At 40.3% G+C, this 22875-nt stretch overlaps 1 protein-coding gene and 1 pseudogene across 2 annotated transcripts in view; one reads left to right on the top strand and one right to left on the bottom strand.

Annotated features, from left to right (window-relative positions):
• The window catches only part of ENOX1 (ecto-NOX disulfide-thiol exchanger 1), a 552525-nt gene that overhangs the window by 8425 nt on the left and 521225 nt on the right, over positions 1–22875 (bottom strand). For both annotated transcript variants that reach the window (XM_045588672.1, XM_036457780.2), the window contains 2 exons: positions 20669–20771; positions 3495–3580 (listed from right to left, as the gene is read on the bottom strand). In XM_045588672.1, the coding sequence (XP_045444628.1) occupies positions 3495–3580; positions 20669–20771 (189 nt within the window). The remainder of the gene's footprint in view (positions 1–3494; positions 3581–20668; positions 20772–22875) is intronic.
• LOC118728502 lies at positions 9998–11778 on the top strand (annotated as a pseudogene).

Genomic DNA, 22875 nt, shown 5'->3' with positions numbered 1-22875 from the left:
GGGAAATGTACATGGGGCCATGCACCATACAGTGGTATCGCAGTGGTATCATGCCCAAATGACAGGCCTGTCTAAATCCTCCCGCATCTGCAGCTATGTTATGCCAAGTCTGGTTTTCAGAATCAAAGCTTCCACTCAGTGGGCTTGGGAAGAGGCTGCAGGTACATAGAAGGAGCAGCCAGACATACTTGGAGAACTGGGTCTTGGTCTCCAAAAGAATACACAAGTTGGGGGAGGGGCACAGGATCTGCCCCATTGGCTGTAAGATAGACATATTCACCTGCTAATGCTTGACTCCTTGCTCCTTAGGATTGAAGGGTTCTGGGCTGATGTGGGAGAGTCTACGTATTGATCAGAAACCATTTTTAAGATGGTGCTGCCATCTGAAGAGCTTACCTGCCTGTGCCCAGGACATAGTTTTTGACCTAGCAGAGCTTCAGGGATCCCTGCACCCCTACTGCCTTTTCCCTGTTTTCCTCTGAATTAATTGCTTACTTGGTCATGTTTTTGATACAGCAGAGCTGAGTGAGTGGGAGCGAGTGGTTTAAAAGCAGCAGAGAAGAGAAGGATATGCAATTATCATTTTCAAGAGCAGGAATAATATTTAACTGGAAAATGGTCCATTATTGGCTTTCACAGTTTTAGGGAGCCTGTGCAATTTACATGACCAGGAGAACTGAAATTAATTCCTGTCTCTCCTTCCATTTCTCATCATTCTTAAACCAGTATGTGGCCTTTGGGAAAATCCCAATAAAAACAGCTCCACTGCAGGCTGGACTGAGCCTGTTTTCCTTGCTCTCATCAGCACTGGAATACGCAGAATGTAAATGTAATTTTACACCATGTGTGGTTATGGCGATGATGTCCTATGTGAAGGAAATTGTTGTTCTAAGTGGAATTTTAAAAGAGCTATCCTACTGGAATCAGCACCCCTCACACCCCCATGTTGTAAAGGGCAGAAGGGAATTTAAGCCACTGTCTAAATGCAACACTGACCAAACTTTGTGTGTGAGGGGATCAGGGGAGGGCACCCTGTGACCCTTGAGGCAGGTGCACCAGGCCACTGCACTGGACAGCCTTGGCATGACCGGGCTGGCTGCAGCCCTGGCTCCGGGATTATGAGCCTTGCACAGCTGGTGCAGGGACAAGGCCCTGGTGGATATTTAGTGGGAAACCTTTCATCATTTTGTTTCCTGCTTAAAGCCCTGAGGATATGGAATCCCAGCATAGAGTAATAATTTGCTCTCTGGATTAAAAAGTCATTATCCTTTCAGCTTCGCTGGGATAGAAAGAATGTTTAGTCCAATCACTAGCACCCAGGAGTTTTTAAGTCAGAGCACTTTCTCCATATATATATATATTTGTTTGTTTGTTTTACCTTGGGCATGAGAGAAAGGTTTGACAGTTCTCTTGGGCATTTCATTCAGGAGACGGAGGGCTGTCTGGGGGAAACCCTGTGTATTTCATCATTATCTTGTAAATGAAAGTACCAGTCTGGGATGCAGTAGAATTCCCTTTGACCGAATCGCTTCTCGGAAGGCCTATGAAGGCCTATCATTTGATGACCAGAGACCAGGTATGTGAATTCTCTGTTCTGAGACGTCTAAGGAGACCACACAAGCCTCATCTGAGCGAACAGATGATGGACACTCTGTTTTGAGGGTGAGAATAAAACAAGAGCTTCTACTCTACCAAAATAGTTATTTATCAACCCAGGTGATTTTACATGCAACTACACACACACACACACACACACACACACACACACACTTTACAGATGTTCAGATCACATATCAGCAACCCACACTACTGGAGCAGATGGGACAGCACCCTGGAATTCATAGATAAAGAACAAGTGGATTCTTTGGCCATTTCAGCTCATCCTAAAACCCAACAGCCTCTCCACAAAAGCTTCCCACTAGGATTTCCATAAAGGTGAGAAAAAACATCAACAATACAATACAAGGGAAGATAATGGTGACAATAGGAATAATTTCTTGAGGGCATACCCACTAGGATTTCCATAAAGGTGAGAAAAAACATCAACAATACAATACAAGGGAAGATAATGGTGACAATAGGAATAATTTCTTGAGGGCTTATTCTAGGCCAAGCACATTGGTGCCAGAAGTATTACATTTAATTCTCCAGGCAAAGGTAGTGGATGTATTAAGGAAGAATGATATTGGTGGAGGGGGAAAAAACAACCCTTTCAATGGGTTATTTCAACAAAGTGACATCTCCAGCTCTCCCCTCTCCTTCCATGTGAGCTAAAATGAGCATCTTCTATCACCTCACTATCCCTATGAGGGGAGCCCATCAAGAAGACAACATTATTATGACTACAGTCTCCTCATTCTCTTTCGCTCTGTTTGGCCTACCCTATCACCAGCTGTGAGAGAATAAAAGGGCATGCATCTCTGTGATTAAAAAAATACTTTTTGTTCCAGCTGACTTCTCTCAAAGGCAAAGTATAAGCCCTATTAGAAATGGCAAACAGTTGTGGGATCATGATTTGGTAAAATCACTTGAATCAAAATATGAACATAGTGCAGTGATGTAACTGACACTGACCATCGTATGCTTAGAATGACTTAATGAGTGCAATTTAGGGGGAGAGGACTGCCGACTGTGCTCCTGGTCCTACATGCCCCATGCACTTCTCTGTGCTCCATGGAAGAGCTTCTTATTTCCATTTTTCTTTCCAGCAGGAGGTTTAACAAGCTACTCAGTGACAGGCCCTGCCTCTCGGTTTGATTCTGTGTCCATCCCTTTCCAGAGCTTCCGCAGGCAGTACTGGCTATGGCTAATGACATCCCTTTATTTCGTCGGGGGCCTTCTCCTGGTTCACTGGAATTCCATACAAAACTTGAGCTCTTGTGCCCCTTCTGTTCGGGCACACAAGCATGCAATGGGCCAGGAGTGCAGCAATTTGTAGATGGAAGAAACAGCCACAGGGAAATGAGGAGTGATGTCCTGACTCTGGAAGTGACCCTGGAGGGACAAAGCTGACTCAGGAGTTATTTTTGTCATTTAGAGAATAATGCTGAAAAGCAACCATTAGTACAGTTTTCTTGAGAGTTATATCAGAGCTTTCTGTTATTTGAAGTGATTTTTCCTCTCTTGTGTGGAGTCCTTAACATTGAATTCTATGAGAACACGGTCTAAGGATAATGCCCATTAGCTACCCTGACCTGATTTCTCCCTTGTTTTGGGAACTTTTGGGACAACCTGCAATTTTAAATCTTTCATATGCTTTTTAAAGTAATTTGGCATCTGCTGAAAAAGTCACTGCCATTTTGGATAACTGCTCTTCTTTCTACAAAGACAAAAGTGAAAAGAAAACAACAATCTGCCCCAAACCAGGTCTTGTAGAAGAGAAGTGCTGACTGAGCTCCACATGCCAGTGCACCCCAATGCAGCTCACAGGCCCCTGCCACCAGAAACTGGCATGTCAATTCCAGCAGAGCAAGTCCCCTCGAGAGAGAGTTTACCTTGGAGTCCAGCTGCTGCATGTATGACCAAAGATATTCTATATTGGCTCCGAAAGGATGGACATGAAGAAACGTTGATATGATGCCTGAATTAAAGAGACAAACATTGGACATTATTAAGAGGCAAATACGAGTCTCATCTATGTCACCTAACTCCAATGAGGTTTTGTCAGGCCACCTTATTTATGGTCTTGCCATTTCTAACAGCATTCAACAAGCATTCAGTGACAGCTGCTCTGAAGACAGTCACAGGAACACAACAGACATAACTACCTCATGGATTATAGTAGTTGGAGAAGCAAGAGCCTGAGAGAAGATGTAGATGAATAAAGGTGTTGCTAAACAAAGGCTCCTGGAAGCATTTCAACTACCAATTTTATGCTTGATTTACCAATATAAAATTGTAGTTATTAGAAGGATAAAATTATCTCTTTTCTTTCCCTCGGAGGACTTGGTCGTGTGAAAAAGGCTCACACAGCTGTGTCAGAAATTATGCTGCCTCAAATTTCCTTGATAATTATAGCTGCTAGTTACAAAAAGTATTTAATCTATATTTCCCCTAACTGCCACTGAAGGAAGCATAAATCCTTTCTGAAACCTTTGCTATTGCTCCCTGGTTGCTGCTGCTGTTTGAAGGAAGCCAGTTTGCTTTCTCCTCCTCTCTGCTATATTAGTAACTTGCAAGATCATTCAAAAGGTCCAGGAATGGATGGCTTGGCTAAAGTTTGATATACACTGAGTGGCCAGATTATTATGATCTCTGAATGCATAATTATCATGATCTCTGAATGCATAATGATCTGGCTATTCAGTGTGTGTATGTACACTATATATATATACACCATATATATATATATATATATATATATATATATATATATAGAGAGAGAGAGAGAGAGAGAGAGAGAGAGAGAGAGAGGGGGGGGGGCCCGGTGCATGATTTCATCCTAGCCTGGACAGGGGGAGGGGGCATGGGTGGTAGCTGGCCTACCTGCTGGTTGAACTCCCGGTCGAGGGGACAATTTTCATATTAGCCTTTTATTATATAGGATATACACTGAATGGGCAGATTATCATGTATGCTTTCAGAGAACATAATAATCCTGCCACTCAGTGTAAATCAGAAGGCTTTAAAAATAAATAAATAAATAAATAAATAAATAAGGCTTTTTTATCGTGAGAAAAAAAATCAGTTGTCAACATTGTACTGAGAAATGAAAAGCTTGATGTTGGTGTCAGGGCTGAAGTAAAGCAGTGCCTTTTTATTCTCCCTGCTCTCACACACAAAATCATAGTAGTGGGCAGGAGGACCTTGCTTCTATTTGTTAAGAAACCATGTTCAGATGCCACTTGTTTAGTTCTCTGCTGAGCAGGCTTTGAGATGACTTAAATCTGAGGATAAGCCTTCACATTGTTTATTTGGAAGCTTTGATGATTGAAAGCCAAAGCAAAGAGATGACCTTGTATGAAATGCAGTCAGGGGAGCACTGGACAAGAGCTCCTCATTCTTGTGCGAGGGCACTCTGTGAACAGCCGGTGACCCTGGATTGATCTGGGATAGGCTCTCACGGTGCCCTGATCTCCTGTGAGATACTTGGACTCTCTGGGATGCCTGCCAGTTTTTAAAGAAAAGTTACCAGTTTATTCTGAAGCATCAGGATAAGCGCTCTCAAACACCTGTTCTCAGAACCCTGCTTTTGGGTGTGCTGTATTGGTTTGCAGTGAAATGAGAAAGATAGAAATAATTCATTACATTTCTCCATAAAGATCAGATCTCACTTCCACAAGTTGATCTGTTTTTCTTGAGATATTAAAGACCTACCATTTTTATTCTGAGATAATAATGGTAACTAGAATCTTTAGGTGGCAAATCGCCATTTTTAGTGTACTTAGGTGGCGTTGTTTGGTTCCCCTCCTATCGCTGGGTGCATGTGGGAAGGGCCAAGCTGTATGGCTTTTCCCAGCACCAGGCCGGTGACAGGTCAGCAAAAGTCCGAAGGCACCCCAAGATGCACTACTCCCTTCTCCCACTGCAAGTTGTCTGTTAGGCTCAGTCACTGAAAGAGCTGCATGAGGAAGGTTCACAGTGGGTCACCAAGTAGGGGTGAGGAGTGTTCACCAGACTATCAGTTCAAACTGGTGCCAGCGCTGGGTCTGAGGCCACTCAGCAAATGTCTCCAGTTATACCAAGTCTAGCTGCTACCCACTGGGTCTTGCACACCTTTGTGTTGGCGTGGGGTCTCAGGGAGTCATCAGGTGAGGCCAGCAGAGAGTGGGCCTAACCCTGATTAGTGCTGTTTAAAGATCATCAGGTCTTATGGTTTGTCACAGGGCCAATCCCTCCCATTCCCATCTTTTTGTCTTGTGAATTTATAAAAATTTTTGTTTATCTGATAAGAACAAAATAATAAGTTGTACATTCAGTTTAGTCAGTGCAGTATTCTCTTTGAGTTGAATGGGAAATAGGATCCTATAATTTCCTTCCTCAGGCTGCTTGGAGTTTCATTCCACACTGTGTCACCTTGCATAATTCTGGCTGAGATTAGTTTTCCCTACATCCACACTGGTTGCTGGTCTTCTGGGAAGCCTGGAAAACTGTGGGCCTATCAACTCACTGGGGAAGGGGACAGCCCTCAGATGTCCAGGAACCTTAGCGCTGCAGAAGAACAGCTATCTCTCAGGAACCAATGGAGGCCTGACCATAGCCAGCCTGAAGTACTCAGCGCATACAAAGGCTCTGTGACCTGGAGAGTAGCAGGGATGATGCTGTGTGAAATCTGGGTCTCCCATGAAACCATGAGGGCAACTGCAGAGTGATAAAGCAATTATGGAATATGGAGAGAGGGAAGACTGTGAGTCGGTGGCAGAAGACTGTGATCAAACACTCGTGGTTTGAGCTGATGGTTCTCAGCACTTTGGGATTCTAAAAGCTTAAAGTTCAAAAAGTAGTTTGATCCACTTATTAATATTTGGTAAGCACTATATTTGGGCCTTTCAGTAAATTTCTCTTTGTATCTGAATTGGCCTTGGAACTCCCTTGTTTATCCAGAGAAACTGCATGTATTGTTTCTTCTGACAAGGCACCTATAGCATAAGTAGCCCCTCTCTGTGTTTCTGATTTTAGTATCAATCACATTTCATTGTCATTAACTGCTTTCTTTCTCATTCATCTATGAACCTCTTGAGGTAAGAGATCAATCATCATGTCACCACTATTCCTTTGCTCATACAGTTCTTGTCATATGGCAGACCAGTAGTGCTCAAAACCTGGTCCCAGAAGTGCCCGCTTCAGTATCACCTCAGATTTCACAATACACAGAAGCTGTGCATGTTTGGCTGAAGATTCTGCCTCTTAAACAGGCTGCCTAGATCAGCTGTCGCCAACCTTTCGAACCTCATGGACCACCAGTGGTCCACAGACCCCCGTTTGGCAACCACTGACCTAGATGATTTCTTCCCACAATGAAGGTCATTTTTATAGAAAGTTCTTGACAAATGTCTGCTGATTTATTGATATGGTCATTTGTGTCTGGAAACAAGATTTAGGTCACCTTTCATGTCAGGTTACAGTAAGAACAGAGAGAACAGCTGTCTATGAGGAAGTGGGCTTTCATAAGACACAGAATTCACCATACCTTGATCTTAGACTTCCCCACTTCCAGAATTGTGAGAAATGCATTTGTTGTTTATAAGCCCCTAATCCACCTCCTCCAAAAATATTTAGTTCAATGACTCATTCTTTGTGGTCAGTAGTTTCTCAAGGAGATTACACTCCACTAATTACTCTTCTTAGGTGCAAATTACAATAAATGTAGTCTCAACTCTATTCACTGAAAACATCAAAAAATCATCACTCAACCTTTATTAAGTGCATGTATCTACAATCCATTCTACTCCCTAATACCAAGGTATTAGGGGGAACATTCTAATTCATATATAAACTGGTCTGTGCAGATGTTTGAAATCAGACAGTGATGGAAACCATGGTGGTGGTAGGGGGAGGGCTTGATGTAAAGGAGCATCTTGGTTACACATAACATGTATAATGTGTCCTGATCTGCAGAGGAGCCGGTATGTATATAAAGAGTTGCCTGATCAGTAAGACTTGGAGGATGCATTGAGACCCAGGGAAGTTCAGAAGAACAGCTGTTTTATAAAAAGGGTTGTTGAGAAGGTTTGTACTATATCTGAGTGGGATTTACAATGATGACTAGCATTGACAGGGGGAGGGATGCTGGGATTAGAAGTCTATGGTAACAGAACAAATTAAAAAGCAAAAGAAGTTGGAGTGATACAAACCCAGAGTTTCTCTGTTAACATCTCTTCAAAACTATTCGTCTATCAGTAAAAACATTTTGACTCATTTTCCTTCAAAACAATAGCCAGTGGTTTCCAGCCAAACACAGCTCCAAAGCTTTGGTACTAAATCAAAAGTATTGACTCATTTTATCCCACACCAGTTCAATGCATGCCAAAAGCAACGTGCAGGCCATATGTGAAATGAAGGAGGAGAATAGCATAGGCACCAGGCAATGTCAAACTGCTCTAATGTGTCCTGGGATATAAAATGCTATGTTGCTATTCCCCCATAAAGATGTAATTCTTTTAGGTCCAATTATATGTCAACCTGTCTTCACAAGGACTGATTGAAAAGTTACCTAGACATCAAATAATAAAGTGCTTTCTAAGGGCCTATCTGCTTTAGTTGAATTGGAACATAGCACTCTGTCCCCATTAACTGTCAGGCAGAAAATCCAACAGAAAGTTGGAACTCCCAAGGGACTTAGGATTCAAATCTATAAAGCTCCAACTAATATCACCAATGAAATCTCACTGATCTTCTGTGATATGTACCTAGTTTATTTCCTTAAAGACTCCAATTTATAAAAACGGTCATGAGAATGTCTAGAAAGAATACATACTTTTGCCCAGATAAATTAGTGTCACAGATCATCACTAATAACTGACTGTTGTTGGGAAGTTCTAGCCGTAGTTTTTTAAATTCTCACTGGAGGATATATAATATTTCTTTTTACTGATTTCTAGGGGGCGGGGGGGAATGGAAGGGAAGAAAAGGGAATATTGATCTGCCTCTCATATATACCCCAACTTGCAGGGATTGAACCTGTAACTAGGCATGTACTCTGAATGGGAATTGAACCTACAACATTTTTGTGTATGTAAGAGATGATGCTCCTCCAATAGAGCTACCTGTCTCTGGCGTGGACAAGCCTCAGTTGTATGTATGTTCTCTATAGATGGAAGCCATTTTAATTGCATATTTTTCTCTCTCTCTCTTTACCTTATAGGCAATTAAGGCAATCAAAATTTGTGCCACTGCATTTTTTATATAACATTTTTCTGTATCAAAAGGGTATTAAATTATCTGAATATATATATTCACATATAGCATATACCATAGGCATCCAGATGTAATGAAGAGTTTACCAATAAGTATTTCCAATTGAGCGCAGATTTTTGTTGTGCTCCTGGCCTTCCAGCCTGACTTAGAGTAGGCCCACTGTCGTCTATGTGGTGCAATTATTCTAAGGGAAGTTCCAGGGAAATTGCTAAGAGTATTCCTGACTACAGACATATCAGACATGCAGGAAACTCCCAAAAATTCTATTATAAATATTTGTTGGGGAAATAAAGTAGCTCCAGCACTAGAAACTCCTCCCTTTAACTAGGACTAGACTTGAGACTCATATTTTGTCATTCTGTCCCTATCAGAGTTCTTATCTAGATCATAGAACCTGTAGGAGTGGTCTTTATTGTCTAACATTCAGGTATCTGCAAAGTATGAATGGCCAAAGTCATTTAGCAGAGGGACTACTTAGAAGACAATATAAATAAACTGTTCTCCGAGTAGAACATAAAAGGAGAAGCTATCTGAAGTGAGAAGCGGGAAATGAAATAAAGAAAATAGAGGCCCATTCTCGTTTTTTTGAACCTTCAAGTGGTCTGTATTATTCATACTTAAACCAAGAGGGAAAGTGCACTGCTGGTCACTATGGGCTTTGCTCTGACCCTAAAAGCATCATGGGGGGAAAGTCACACTGAGCAAAAGGGAAACAGTTGTCAGAGTTTGATATGTTTTCCAATAGAAGAAAAATCCAGTTGCTAAATCCATATGGGTTCATTTTGGGTTCTTGGAAGCTGATAGCACATCAGCATGTCTTATGAAACCGGTGCACGGCATGTTATTACAGCTGTATATCATCAGAGAGAAAAATAATTGGTTTTCCTTGGAGTATCTCTAAGTTGATGTCATATTCAATAACCCTGTAGTTGAAAAATCTATATATGATGGATGAAGTTTGGACTGTCTCCTGAATTTATTCCTCCCATGCCAGCTTCTCAAGCCCTGGTGTACCTGTCATTTTGAGGTGAGTGTATGTAGCAATTTGAAAATGCAACCAGGTGCTCCTTCTGCCAGATAACGACCAAGAGAAGAACAATGTGTCTCACATGGATAGCAGTCTCATTCTTCACTCGTAACTATGCCAAGAAGGAGCCCGCACTGGGCCCAGTGCCAAGGTGCAGCTGGAATCAATGCTGTGTCTCCAGGAGTGAGAATGGCAACTGCTTCTTCTCTGGATTTGAGGATGTGGGCGAGTCTTAAACCCAGTGGCTTCTAAGGTGGGTTTCAGGCATATCTCCACATGGCCTCAGCAAGGACTCCTCTTTGTGAGAAGCACCACTGCTGGACCTGCTGCTGATGACTATCAAAAGAGAGCTTTTAGAGCTTTGTCTCTGGTCCAGACAAAGAAAAAAAAAAAATAGTTGTATTTGGCGGGGCAACTGAATGTGTTTTTGTTTTTTTTAATTTCTATTTTATTTATTTTTTTAAGAGAATCTTTATAAGAGCTTATTTGACCTAAACTGATGACATATGCTAGGGAGCAAGATCTCAAATGCCCTCTGACTGAACATTTTTAGGGGAAAAGCAACGCCCTTCTTCTTTTCTCTTCCTTAATAGGCAGCTTATTTTACTTATTTGGACTAACGGATCCAATGGGCAGGCTGAGAAGCCAGGATTAGACTGCATTGGAGCAGCCTAGCATTGGTATTGATGTCCATATGTGGTCAGTGTGGAGTCCCGAACAAGTCACCACAAGATGTGCTTCTGTGCTATTCAGATTGTTTTGACCTAAAGACAACATCAGCCACAGGCTCAGGAGAAACTTCTGCCCCAACTACTTAGAAGAATCTGAATTATAGTCTTTGCTTATAAGAGATTATCAGCCATAATCTTTTCAACCCATTTACATGGCAGGGTAAACTTTTATTTACTAAACATCTGCTCTTCTTATCCTGCAATGACCCTTTGAAGACTCCAAGGTGCATTACGTCGTCCCTAGCTCAGAATGTCTTATATACCTGAACCCCTCTTTCTATCTCTGAATCTCTCCTGCAGGTAGGGTCTCTGATTCTCTCATATATGAAAGATTCCCACACATACATATGTATTAAATTTGGTTACTTTCTCTTCCCTTAAATGGGCTGAAATAGGTTGCTATTCACTTGACTCCCCCCCTTCCCAAAAACACACAGTCATACAAATCAGCAGGTTCAAATCTGTGTTCACTTTAAGAACACGCATGAAACTGCACAGGCCTTCATGGGTATGCATATCCACAAAGACACTGAAGGCTGTCACTATACAGAAATGATCTGTGCCATTCCATCCTTACAATGGTGGAGTTGGTAGATGTGCCCAGGCAAAACAGCGGGGCTGGACACAGGGTTGGTGGCCCAAAAAGATGCAGAGAGTCTTAAAAATGCAGAGAGTACCTAAATTGGTTTGGCTCAGTGGATAGAGCATCAGCCTGAGGACTGAGGGGTTCCAGGTTCAATTCCAGTCAGGGGCAAGTACCTTGGTTGCAGGCACATCCCCAGTGGCGGATGTGCAGGAGGCAGCTGATTGATGTTTCTCTCTCATTGATGTTTCTAACTCTCTATCCCTCTCCCTTTATCTCTGTAAAAAATCAAGTGTGTGTGTATATATATATAATTTATTATTAATTTTTTAATGCAGAGAGCATTGCAGAGTTTATAGGTTTAGGTGTAGAGTCTCTGGTCTTGGAGCACATCTAGGTGAACAAAGCTCCTGAGATGTGACGTAGAACTTGCAGAGCCCAGGGGTGGACACAGGAGTTCTCCCTGCCGCAGTGAAAGGACTCTCACTGAAAAAGAGCAGGTTGTTCCTAAACCAGAAGAGGAGTGGCACAGAAGAAAAAGATCCCAGAAGACACTGCAGAAACAATAACTTATGGCCTGAATGAATTCAGCATGAAATGAATGCTAATGAATGAAAGTAAAAGGGAAAAAAAAATTTTTTTGTCTCTTTGTTACTTTCTCTTGTTAATGTGTCTCATGTCTATTTGATTATTAGACCAGCCAGAAAAACCTTAGGGATAGAGGAGTTGGTTCCTCCCTGAATAGTTGTTCTGTGCCTGGAACCCCACACTTCCCCATGAGGCTGCTGCAGGTGAGGGGTTCCTGGGGCGTCTGTCACAGGGCGGCAGAAGCCCCAGCTACACGTCTATAACTGGACTAAGGAAAATGGGGCTTTGAAAACCCAGGAATATAATTCCACAGAAATAAAACTTTCTGCCTGTGGGTGCCTCCAGAAATGCTCATTCCAGCAGTACCCCAAGAACCCCACTCCCACTATCAGTGGAGAAAGACTACCCATGGATGCTTTTCTCTGATAACAAAAGCTAGCCAGACAGAAATGTGTGCTGAACTCCACTTATGGCTATCAGACTGCTTCAAGGAAATGAAACTAAAATGACGATAGCTATTCTGAGGAATGTGCCATTAGGAACAAAAAAAAGGGGGAGCTAAATAAGGTGAACTTTGATGAAGTTGACAAAGATTTTAGCTCAGCACTACTAAAGGCTGAGTGGGCCAAGGTGATCCCCAGTTGGTCACCTTAATGAAAAGGCTCCAAACAAGTCTGCTTGGAGTGGAGAAATTGAAAAGACTTCTGAGGAAGAGATTGCAATGAGAAACCTGACCAGCAGTCTCTGTGGGCAACCGTCAGGCTGGTTAAATGATACCAGGTCCACGGTCTGGTCCCAAAGCATGACTCCTTGCTGGGGATTCAAAGCCTTTTTACTCAGGAATGGGCAAAATGATCAGGAGGTTGAAAAGAGAAATTTCCAGAAAGCCTTTATAGGGGAATTCCTGAACTGTAGTACCAAAACCCATTGGTGAAGTCCTGACTCAATTAGATTAAAAGAATATGGACATGAAAGGAGAAGATTGTGAAAACTGAAATTGTAACAGAGTGAAATGCTTCCTCCCTCTGGCCTTCAAGTATGCTAATAGCTCCTGCTATATGTATGCTAATTAACTAGAGCAGCCCCTTTGTCAGGGAAGAGTTTGGAAACATAACTCCAGAACCAACTCAGATCAGCAGGTGTCAATAGACTGACCAAGAACAAAGGGATTTAGAAGTTTTGTGCTTTTCTTCAGCTCCTGGCTTTCTACAGTCCCCACTTACCTCTTCCTCACCCATCCTCCCTTCCTCTGATACATAAGATGCCTGAATTTTTAGCTTTCTTATTTGCCTTAGTCGATTTCGCTCAGTGGATAGAGCATCGGCCTGCGAACTGAAAGGTCCCAGGTTCATTCCGGTCAAGGGCACATGCCCAGGTTGTGGGCTCAACCGGAAATGGGGGACTTGCAGGAGGCAGCCAATCAATGATTCTCTCTCATCATGGATGTTTCTAACTCTCTCCCTCTTCCTTCCTCTCTGAAATCAATAAAAATATATTAAAACAAAAAAGGATGAATTTGTTCTTCCATCTTCTTGAGCTAGGCTTTTGCAATCAATAAACCTTTCCTTGCTCCAAAACTCTGATCTCTTGAATTTGGCCTTTCTTTTGAAACACTGTGAACACAAACCTAGTACCGATTATAAAATGTTAAAACAGGCTTTATGTTTTTTTTAAAAAAGGTTATATCTCCTGGCAGGTATGGCTCAGTGGTTGAGTTCTGACCCATGAACTAGGATAGTTCAATTCCTGGTCAGGGCACGTGCAGACTGGATCCCCAATAGGAGGCATGCAGGAGGCAGCCAATCAATGATTCCCTCTCATCATTAATGTTTCTATATCTTCCTTCTCCCTTCCTCTCTGAAATCAATAAAAAGTTATGCCAACTTTGGTTGATTGCATCTCTTTTACTTGATTGTATTATGGAAAACGACATTGTGTCTCATTGAAGAACTGGGACATGACGGCCATCAGTACTTTCTTTTGGCTATCAGAAGGAAGGCTCTAGAAGGTAGTAACCTTTGCTCTCTCTTGGGTCCAAGGACTTGTTTAATAATGCTAGAAATATTTACTATCTGCCCCAACTGAAACCTGACAATATATTTGAAAGAATTTACCAACTTTCTGATTAGAAATTTGTCCAAATTGGAAACTAATGTCAGGGCCTGATAAGAAATCTATTTAGGGGAAAAGAGCTTCCAAAAATTTATCAGTCCTCTGCCAACACTTAGGTGGCAACCCATTTCTTCAGGTATTATAAAACAACTGTCCTTTTTATTTTTTACAAATGAAGTCTTTACAGGGCCAGAGTTGTGTCTCTAGAAACAACTCAAAACCTACCAATTCCTTTTTTATTTCCCAAATCTACCCTATTCATCTCAAAAGTCTTATAAACATTGGCTTTATGAAACCAAAGTCCTTCTAGGAGGTGCTTGCATTTCTTTCCTTGTACCTTTGAGATGTAAATACATAGTCTCCTCCAAGAACTCTTATCAGGGCCATCTTTTAAAATGCTAATTTCAGGGAGGTAATATAATAAAGAGATGATATGCAAATTAATCCTCACCCCCTCACAAAATGGCTGCTACAATCAGGCCAGCACAGGGGTTAGTGAGGGATGACCAAATGACTAACCAAGTAGGCTGCATGGGGTGACCAGGCTGACAGGGGTGGGGCAGTTAAGGGCAACTAGGCTTGCGGGGGGGGGGGGGGGGGGGGGGGGGGGGGGGGAGGCAGTTGGGTGTGACCAGGCTGGTGGCAGGGGCAGTAAGAGTGACCAGGCCAGCAGAGGGGGGCAGTTAGGGGCGACCAGGCTGACAAGGGGGGCGGTTGGGGGTAATTAGGCTGGCAGGGGGTCAGTTAGGGGCAACTAGGCTGGTGGAGGTGGGGGCAGTTGGGCATGACTAAGCCAGCAGAGGGGGGGCAGTTGGCAGTGACTAGGCCAGCAAGTGGGGCAATAAGGAGTGACCAGGCCAGCAGGGAGCCAGTTAGGGGTGAGCAAGGTAACGGGGGAGGGGTGGGGTGGGGGGGCAGTTAGGGGCAGTCAGACCAGCATACAGAAGCAGTGAGGGGCAATCAAGACAGTGTGGGGGGCAGAGGAAGTTAGGGGTGACCAGGCAGGCAGGCAGGTGAGCAGTTAGGAGCCAGCAGTCCAGGATTGTGAGTGAGATATCCAACATTCCCCAAGAGGTCCTGGATTGGATAGGGTGCAGGCTGGGCTGAGGAGATGCCCTTCCCCCCTGCCCCATGCATGAATTTCATGCATCGTGCCTCTAGTTCTTATTAAAAGAAAACAAAAACAAAAACAGTCATCTGAGCAGTTCAATTTAATTTACACAAACTGTTTTTTTTCTAAATTAGTGACATTTGTTTTATAGTTCAAAGATCTGTGTATCTGTGTGTTAATGTGTATTATAGTATTTTCTATCTCTGCATGGTATTGTTTTATTTTAAAAAGAGCTCTATTATATTGGCTTAAACAAGCATTTATATGAAAATTCTCAAAAATATAATAGAAACTAATGCAAGTGCTTTTCAGAATCATGTGATCTGGAAAAATATTTGATATTAAAGTTGGTTTTTTATTTTAGTTTGTATGAATAGGCATATCTCTAGAATCATCAGCATTAAATACTACTTTTGTTCTACCTGGGTTTATTAAATAAGTTGATGATATATCTGTTGCAAGATTTATCAGCAAAAAACTTGGTTTGATGAAGTTTTCACAAGTAATCTAATCTTAATTGTTAGGATCAAGTAAATTAAATAAATGTAAATAGGATAAAAAGTTTTTAGGTGAACTCTTCAACAATAATTATATTGTTAAAAGTTGTTTCCTAAATCTCTTTGGTAACTGAAACTATAAAGTTTTGCTAGCAAAATTAAATGATGGATATTAATTGACTGTCTAGACCACATGTGTCAAACACAAGGCCCGCGGGCCAAATCCGTCCCGCCAGGCCTTGCAATGTGGCCCGCACCGCGCTGTCATCACTGCACTCCGCTGCGTTTCCATCACAATGACAGTTTATGACTGTTCAGTAAACCATTCGGCCCGCGATTTAGGCTGGATTTTAGATTTTGGCCCCTTCTCTGATTGAGTTCAACACCCCTAGTCTAGACTCATGGTTGGCCACATGCAGCTCTTTAGTCCCTTGAGTGTGGCCCTTCCACAAAATACCAAGGCCTGGACACGTCTATTTTGAACAAGTGGCATTAGAAGAAGTTTAAGTCTAAAAAATTTAGCTCTCAAAAGAAATTTCAATCGTTGTACTGTTGATATTTGGCTCTGTTGACTAATGAGTTTGCAGACCACTGGTCTAGATCATTTTCAAATAAAATAGAATAATGAATCATTAATACTGAACATAGATTTATCTACTTTCTGTTTATTATAGAGGAACTAAAGATATTTGGATCTGATATCATTATAATTACCTAGTTATTAATAACATAAAAGGAGCAAAGAGAAGACCAAGTGTTATAGGCATGTCATTTGGGCAGCTTCACCAGGACACTACAACTCTACATATTCCAGGAATCCAATGGAGGGGAGATAGACACATGCCCCGTAAAGTTGGGGTGACATAAGGAAGGTACTTCTTTGTTAGTCACGCCTGAGAAAAGGTCATTGGGTAGAATAGGCGTTACCACTGCAAGGGCATCAACTTTAGATAGCAAGGAATGTAATTTTGAAAAAATAAAGCTTTCTACCATATCTCACCCTCCTGTAAGAGCCTCCAGAAAGCTTATTCCAGCAGCACATCAAGAACCACACTCCCATCAGTAACAGGGAAAGACCACCCATGCTTTTCTCCAATACCAGGTCCATTAGCAATCATGTCTTGTGCCACATTAAAAAGTGTGCTATGAGGAAACATATTTTTAAAAATTTTTAAATGTGTTTATAAATGTATAAACTTAAAAAAAATACTGGTATGACAGATAATACACAATTATTTACTTCTTAGTTTTCACTAGAAACTAAATTTTTTAAGGTTATGAATTCTGATATATGTAATTAAGGCAACAGAAATTAAAAATAATAGGAAAAAGAACTGTATACAAGAGAAATGGTGTTATGTTTTGGCTTTTAGAAAATGGAATGAGATATGAAGATGTGTTTTTGTTAAGGGAAGTGAATTTTGTCCTGGTTATTGCTGAATGTATGTGCGTGTATAAAAGGGACACAGAAAGTTTTAGAAAGTTAATAAAAAAAGAATGTTGAAAAAGGAAATTTTATGTGTGGTGAAGCTGAATAAGATTGAAATTTAATCAAGTAAATACATTAAAATATCACAAATAATGTGATACAAAATCAGAGTCTGGTTCTCTGGGAAAAAGACTATTGGTCTGCTGCTGATACCATGAAAACACAAAGCCACGATCCTGTGCTTTATCACAATAATTTTTGTTTCTATTGTCTCAATTAGGTCCTTGATTATTAAGAAAATTGAATCTCCTCAGTAGTAATAACTAAGTTTTGCTAACAATTATGCAAATTTCTTCAAAAATTTTCATTGCCACTTTGGTCAAATGGATAAGTAAGCATCACTTCATAATGACTTATGATTTTATTTAGTCAAATGTCCAAACCTCTTTATATATTTTGACAAACTTCCCCAAATTTAAATTATAAATAACAGTATTGACTGAAGAATGACTTTGAGGTGTTCCAGAAGGGCCCCTGGGACACTTCAAAAAAGTCTGTTTTCTCTTCTTATCAAAGAGAAATGCTAAACAATTTAGGCTTATTTTGGTGTGTTGAAATTACATGAGAAGCATTGTCAAATAAAAAAAAAATAACATTGAGACTTCTTTATGTTGTATTTATTATATAAGTTTATGTTATAAATGTTCTAAAAATACTTGTAAAATTGCTGAAAATCTGAAATGTCCTGACACAAAATATTCATTATCAAAATTGAGGGACATGCTACACAGCTGAACCTCAGTATCAGATTGTGGCACACATGAATGAAGGCCATTATATTTTTGCATAAATGACCTCTTCTTGGCAGACTTTTGCTATCCTAATGTCCTTGTAACATGGCAACACTCTGCTCCTGCATCATAGAAATTAAGATTTGTGACTGGAAATGACATTAATACTTGGGGCTACAGAAAGCCAGGACAGCTGCATGATTCTTCCCAGCTCCCTGCATTTTTTCCAGTTTTTACATTCCTTCATCCACTGTAATTCATTTGGGCTGGACTTCGTTCAATTGCCACTTCATCTGGGTTAACAGTATATTCTTGTTGTGTGAATGTTTTCCTAGATGAGCTGAAGCTTTCCTTTGCCACAAGGCTAATGTCCTCACAGTGGCAAATAAACTATTAAACAATTAGAAAATGTGTTTTCCCACTTGGGATGTACCTTTCAAAATCTCTAGTGAGTGGAGCACCCCACTTCACAGAGTAAAACATGTGAGCTCTGATGGACAATCTTGTAAACTTCTTGGAATTATCACTGGCCATATCACCTTCAATATTCAGGAAAGGTTGATAGAATTAATGTGAAAACTAGAATCAGGCAAACCACATTTAATTACACAGGATGGAATGGACAGATAAGAAGGGTCATAATTTTAGACATTTTACTTGAAATATTGCTAGTTTTTAAAATCTTATTTTCCAGGTAACAATTTTTTTCTGCTTACCCCTTTGTTATTTTTTTTTTTCTCTAAATGATCCCTCCAGACTTTACAAACTCAATAATTGAGTAATTTTATTTTCATGGATATATATATTGCATATGTTTAATAGGAATCTGTTCTCTTTATAACAGGGCACAACTGGAAGCTAGATATATTATGGGGCTTTCTTTGGAATGCCAAATTTGAGAGAGAAATGCCTAAGCTCATATATGACTAGAAAGCTTTAAGACTGACTTTGAAAGCCAATAAAAAAGTGAATAAAAAAAGGTACCAGCTTGAAAAACAGTCTGGTACCTTGCTAACCGTGATTCACCATAGTCTTTCCAGATAAGGAATGAAAGTTGCTTGCTGGGAGATGCAAGAAAGAAACTCAGGATATTTTGGGAACCCTGAGAAAAAAGGAATTAACCTAGAGTTATTGTAGGCAAAGTCTGATGGCTAGTATGAAGCTTGGCTTCTTAGCTTTGAGAGGACTTTAAAATTCAATCTGAAGATTCTTTCCAAAAAAGTCCAGCAAAGCCAATTTAAGAGTCTATATGGTTGATTGCTATTCTTGGTGGACTTAAATCAGGCCAAGTTTATTGAAACTAGACTTACTTTGCAAATAAATTCATTTCCATTTTTGACAAAAAATGAGGGCCATTTTAGAGAGAAAATTATTCCAATAGAAACTATAATATACCTCTGTGGATATTAGGTTCTAGTGCTGTTTATTGTCTTTTCAGTTAATTTTTTTTCTGCCTATAATCTAAACGGGGTCTTAAATTTTTATATTTTTCTTAAATATCTGGCTACAGTCCTCCAAATGAACATCTTTATTTTCCCATCCATTGACTCAGAATCATCGTAGACTAAAACTGCCTGCTTGTCAAGACCAGGCAAGCTAAGGTGGGACAAGTTGACATAGACTTCAGAGAAATCACAACAACTCTTCTATGTACAATCTTTGTTCCTGCTACAGAAAGGTCACCATAGACAACCCAACTTCAGACCAGGGAAATCTATCAGACTGTCACTCCTACCCTCATGCCATATGAAGATGATTCGAAACAGACAACTAGAAATCTTGATCACCTTGCCTTCAGGACTCAGAAAATAAGATTATAGTCTGCTCTAAACATGAAACTCTGTTTTTCTTTTGTTTCCATAGAGAGGCCTCTTACTAAATATCTGAATGCTTGCACCACAGGCTTACCCTTGGGAGCTTACTTGCATCACTGCCTCCTGAAATGAGACATAACTGTTTACCTGAACTGAGCTTTTCTCAACTCTAAGTCTGGTTCAACGACATCTAGAACAATCTAGCAACCCAACTTCTGCAGTGTCAGGCTTCCAAGATGTTTCAGACAAAAGTCACCTTAAGATGTGCTTCTGTGCTATGCAGATTGTTTTGAGCTAAAGGCAATTTTGGCCACAGGCTCTGAAGAAACTCTGTCCCCAACCCTTCCGTGCCTAGAAGAATTAGAATTGGAGAACTTACCCATAAGAGATTTTCAGTGATAACCTTTCAACCCGCCTTCATGGCAGGGCAAACTGTTATTCACTAAACATCTGCTCTTTCTATCATTCTGCAATGACCCTTTGAATCCCTCAAGACATATTTCCACATCTCTAGCTCAGGATGTCTTATATGCCTCAATCCCTTCCCATGTCAATCTCTTCTATATGTGGGGTCTCTGATTCTCCCACGTAAGTAGGGTTCCCATTCACATGTATGAATTAAATTTGATTATTTCTCTTGCTAATATGCCTCATGCCTATTTGGTTATTAGACCATCCAGAAGAGCCTTGCAGACAGAGGAAAGTTAGTTTGTCCCCCATATCAGTATTATAGGACTGGCCTCAGGACGTGGCCTCTCTTGAGGAATCTGGCTTGGTTTGGTACTTTTGGACTGGACACAACCTGGCTTCTATTGTAGTTAGAAGCAATGTGTCCCAATTTTGAAAATCAGATTTATAACACGTGGGATGCATATTAATCTGTCTTCCTGTATACAGTTTTATGTTGGACACACAACTAATATACATGGTTACAGAAGGAATAAAACCCCCATTGATTTGTACATTTCTAACTTGAAATGTATGTAATGTAATCTTGATGAATAAACCTCCCCACTACCCAGAAGACAAGCCCTCTTAAATTGTTAACATGTTATAGGTGAATTGCTTAAATATTGAATTACCTAAGAACTATTTAAAAGAACAGATGAGGAAAACAGAACATCCTTACCAATTAGTAGAGCTTCTTTCTCTGATTTTAAGCCTTGAGTTCTCTTCTCAATGTTGTTCTCTCGGTCTTGGTTGACCAATGCGACTGTCAACACATTGATTTCCTATAAAATAAAATAAAAATAGATATTTATGTAGATTCTGTGCATTTCAATAAAAGCACCAGGTTCCATAAACTCTAAAAAAGGAGGTCATCACTTGCATTTATAACTGTAGATCAATTTTTTATAAGTAATTGCTCTATTTGCCCAGTGGTAGAAAATAATTCTAAAACTTAGGCTCCTGGCTATAGCTCCCAAGTAATTCTCTGAAAAAATGGCAATTTTGTGCAAATTATCTTAGGTTTTTGTCCATGTTCTGATTTAACTGTTACCAAAACTGATATTTGACTGTAGCTACTTTAATAAGTTTTATTTAAAATATGACAAATTTTCTACCGAAGCCGGTTTGGCTCAGTAGTAGAGCGTCAGTCTGCGGACTGAAAGGTCCCAGATTCGATTCTGGTCAAGGGCATGTACATTGGCTGTGGGCACATCCCCGGTAGGGGGTGTGCAAGAGGCAGCTGGTCGATGTTTCTCTCTCATCGACGTTTCTAGCTCTCTATATCTCTCCCTTCCTCTCTGTAAAAAATCAATAAAATATATATATTTTAAAAAAATAAAAAAAATGACAAATTTTCTAAAAAAAACATACACAGGATGATTTATAATTCTATGCTAGTAAAGTGTGTGTGTGTGTGTGTGTGTGTGTGTGTGTGTGTAAATAGGGTCTTTTGGGAAAGTGAGATAGAGTTGTTAGGAGTGTTTAAGTTGAGTAGGAATATATCCTTATACACAACTGCAAACAGTAGATAAAGAAAATGTTGAGCAATTCTTTTATTTGGAAACTAAAAATGAAGAATTGTACAACAAACCAATAACACATGCAATATTGAGGCTTGGCTATTTATAGTTCTTTCTATAGCCTTTTTTATTTAAAATCAGAAAAGAAAAATTTACCTCATCTTTTCAGACTTGGTATTAGGACTCAAAATGGAGAGTGATTTAAAAGAAAGTCAAGTTTAATTATCAAAGACCTGCATATATGGGGCGGTAGAATCATTAGGGTAGTTGATGCTGTTGGAGGAAAATTTCTTTCTGATACATAGGTCTCAAAGAGGAATTAGTATATTGAGCAAAGAGTAAAGGATAATATTCTAATAGATAGTAGGGAATCTGCCAGAGGACACAGGATAGGTAGGTAGGAACAAAGGACAACTTAGGAAGTCTGAGCAAATGGTTTGGCAGGTGTTACCAGGACTGAAACTGGCTATAGGATATTTAGCTAGTTACTACAAATTAACAAAATTGGCCAGGTTAAAGAATACAGAAGGTTGTTGGGAAAAATGTTGAGCATATAAAGAACACAGTCCCATCTGCAGGCATTCAAATAAAAAAGAGAAGGAAAAAAATAACCCTCAGTGCATGCCAATAAAAATAGATCTATGATCTGACTTTAATTTATGATCTAATACTTTGTAAATCAGGGATAATCATAAATTACCAGGAAAGAAGGTAAAAAAATTGCAGTTACTAAAGCAACATTTGTTGAGCATGTTGGAGGCTTCTCTAAAGGTCACACTTAGCTGCTGAAGACTGAGTGATCAAGTCTGAGTGAAAGGTGAAGATAGGTAATACGGGGGAGTCAGTGCTGTAACAGGTCACAAGGAAGGTTTTGGTTGCCTAGAGGGTACCCACTGGGGCCTGAGGCTGGTTATGTGCCCATGAGGACAGAAGTCAGAAAGTGCCCATGAGGACAGAGGTCAGAAAGTTTGGGGGAATGAGCTAAGGAAAGACTGTAGCCAGTGGAACATACTAGTAAAAGGTCATTAGAGAAGAAAAATGTCTGGTAGCACATGATAAAACCTCAAATGGACAGTTGCTAAAACCCCTCATAGTAGGGACAGATGCACCATAATAGTAAACACTAAGGTAGCACATTCTCAAGGACATCAGATGACACAACCAGTTTATGCTTCATATTTCACTCTGGAATAAACATGGTTTGATTCTTAAGTGCTATCTTAAGAGTTTTATGTTCTCTACATAGGATGTTCTAACTTATCTAGTTAGTATTTGGGCAACACATTTTCCTGGGACATTGGATCATGAGTTAGCAAGGCTTGACCCTTTCTTTAAAACTTCACTGTCCTTATTACTTCCTCCCACC

This window comes from Pipistrellus kuhlii, unplaced genomic scaffold (genome assembly GCF_014108245.1).
Source record: "Pipistrellus kuhlii isolate mPipKuh1 unplaced genomic scaffold, mPipKuh1.p scaffold_m20_p_3, whole genome shotgun sequence".
Classification (NCBI taxonomy): domain Eukaryota; kingdom Metazoa; phylum Chordata; class Mammalia; order Chiroptera; family Vespertilionidae; genus Pipistrellus; species Pipistrellus kuhlii.
The sequence above is the reverse complement of the archived record's forward strand: the minus strand, read 5'-3'. Positions and strand labels throughout refer to the sequence as shown.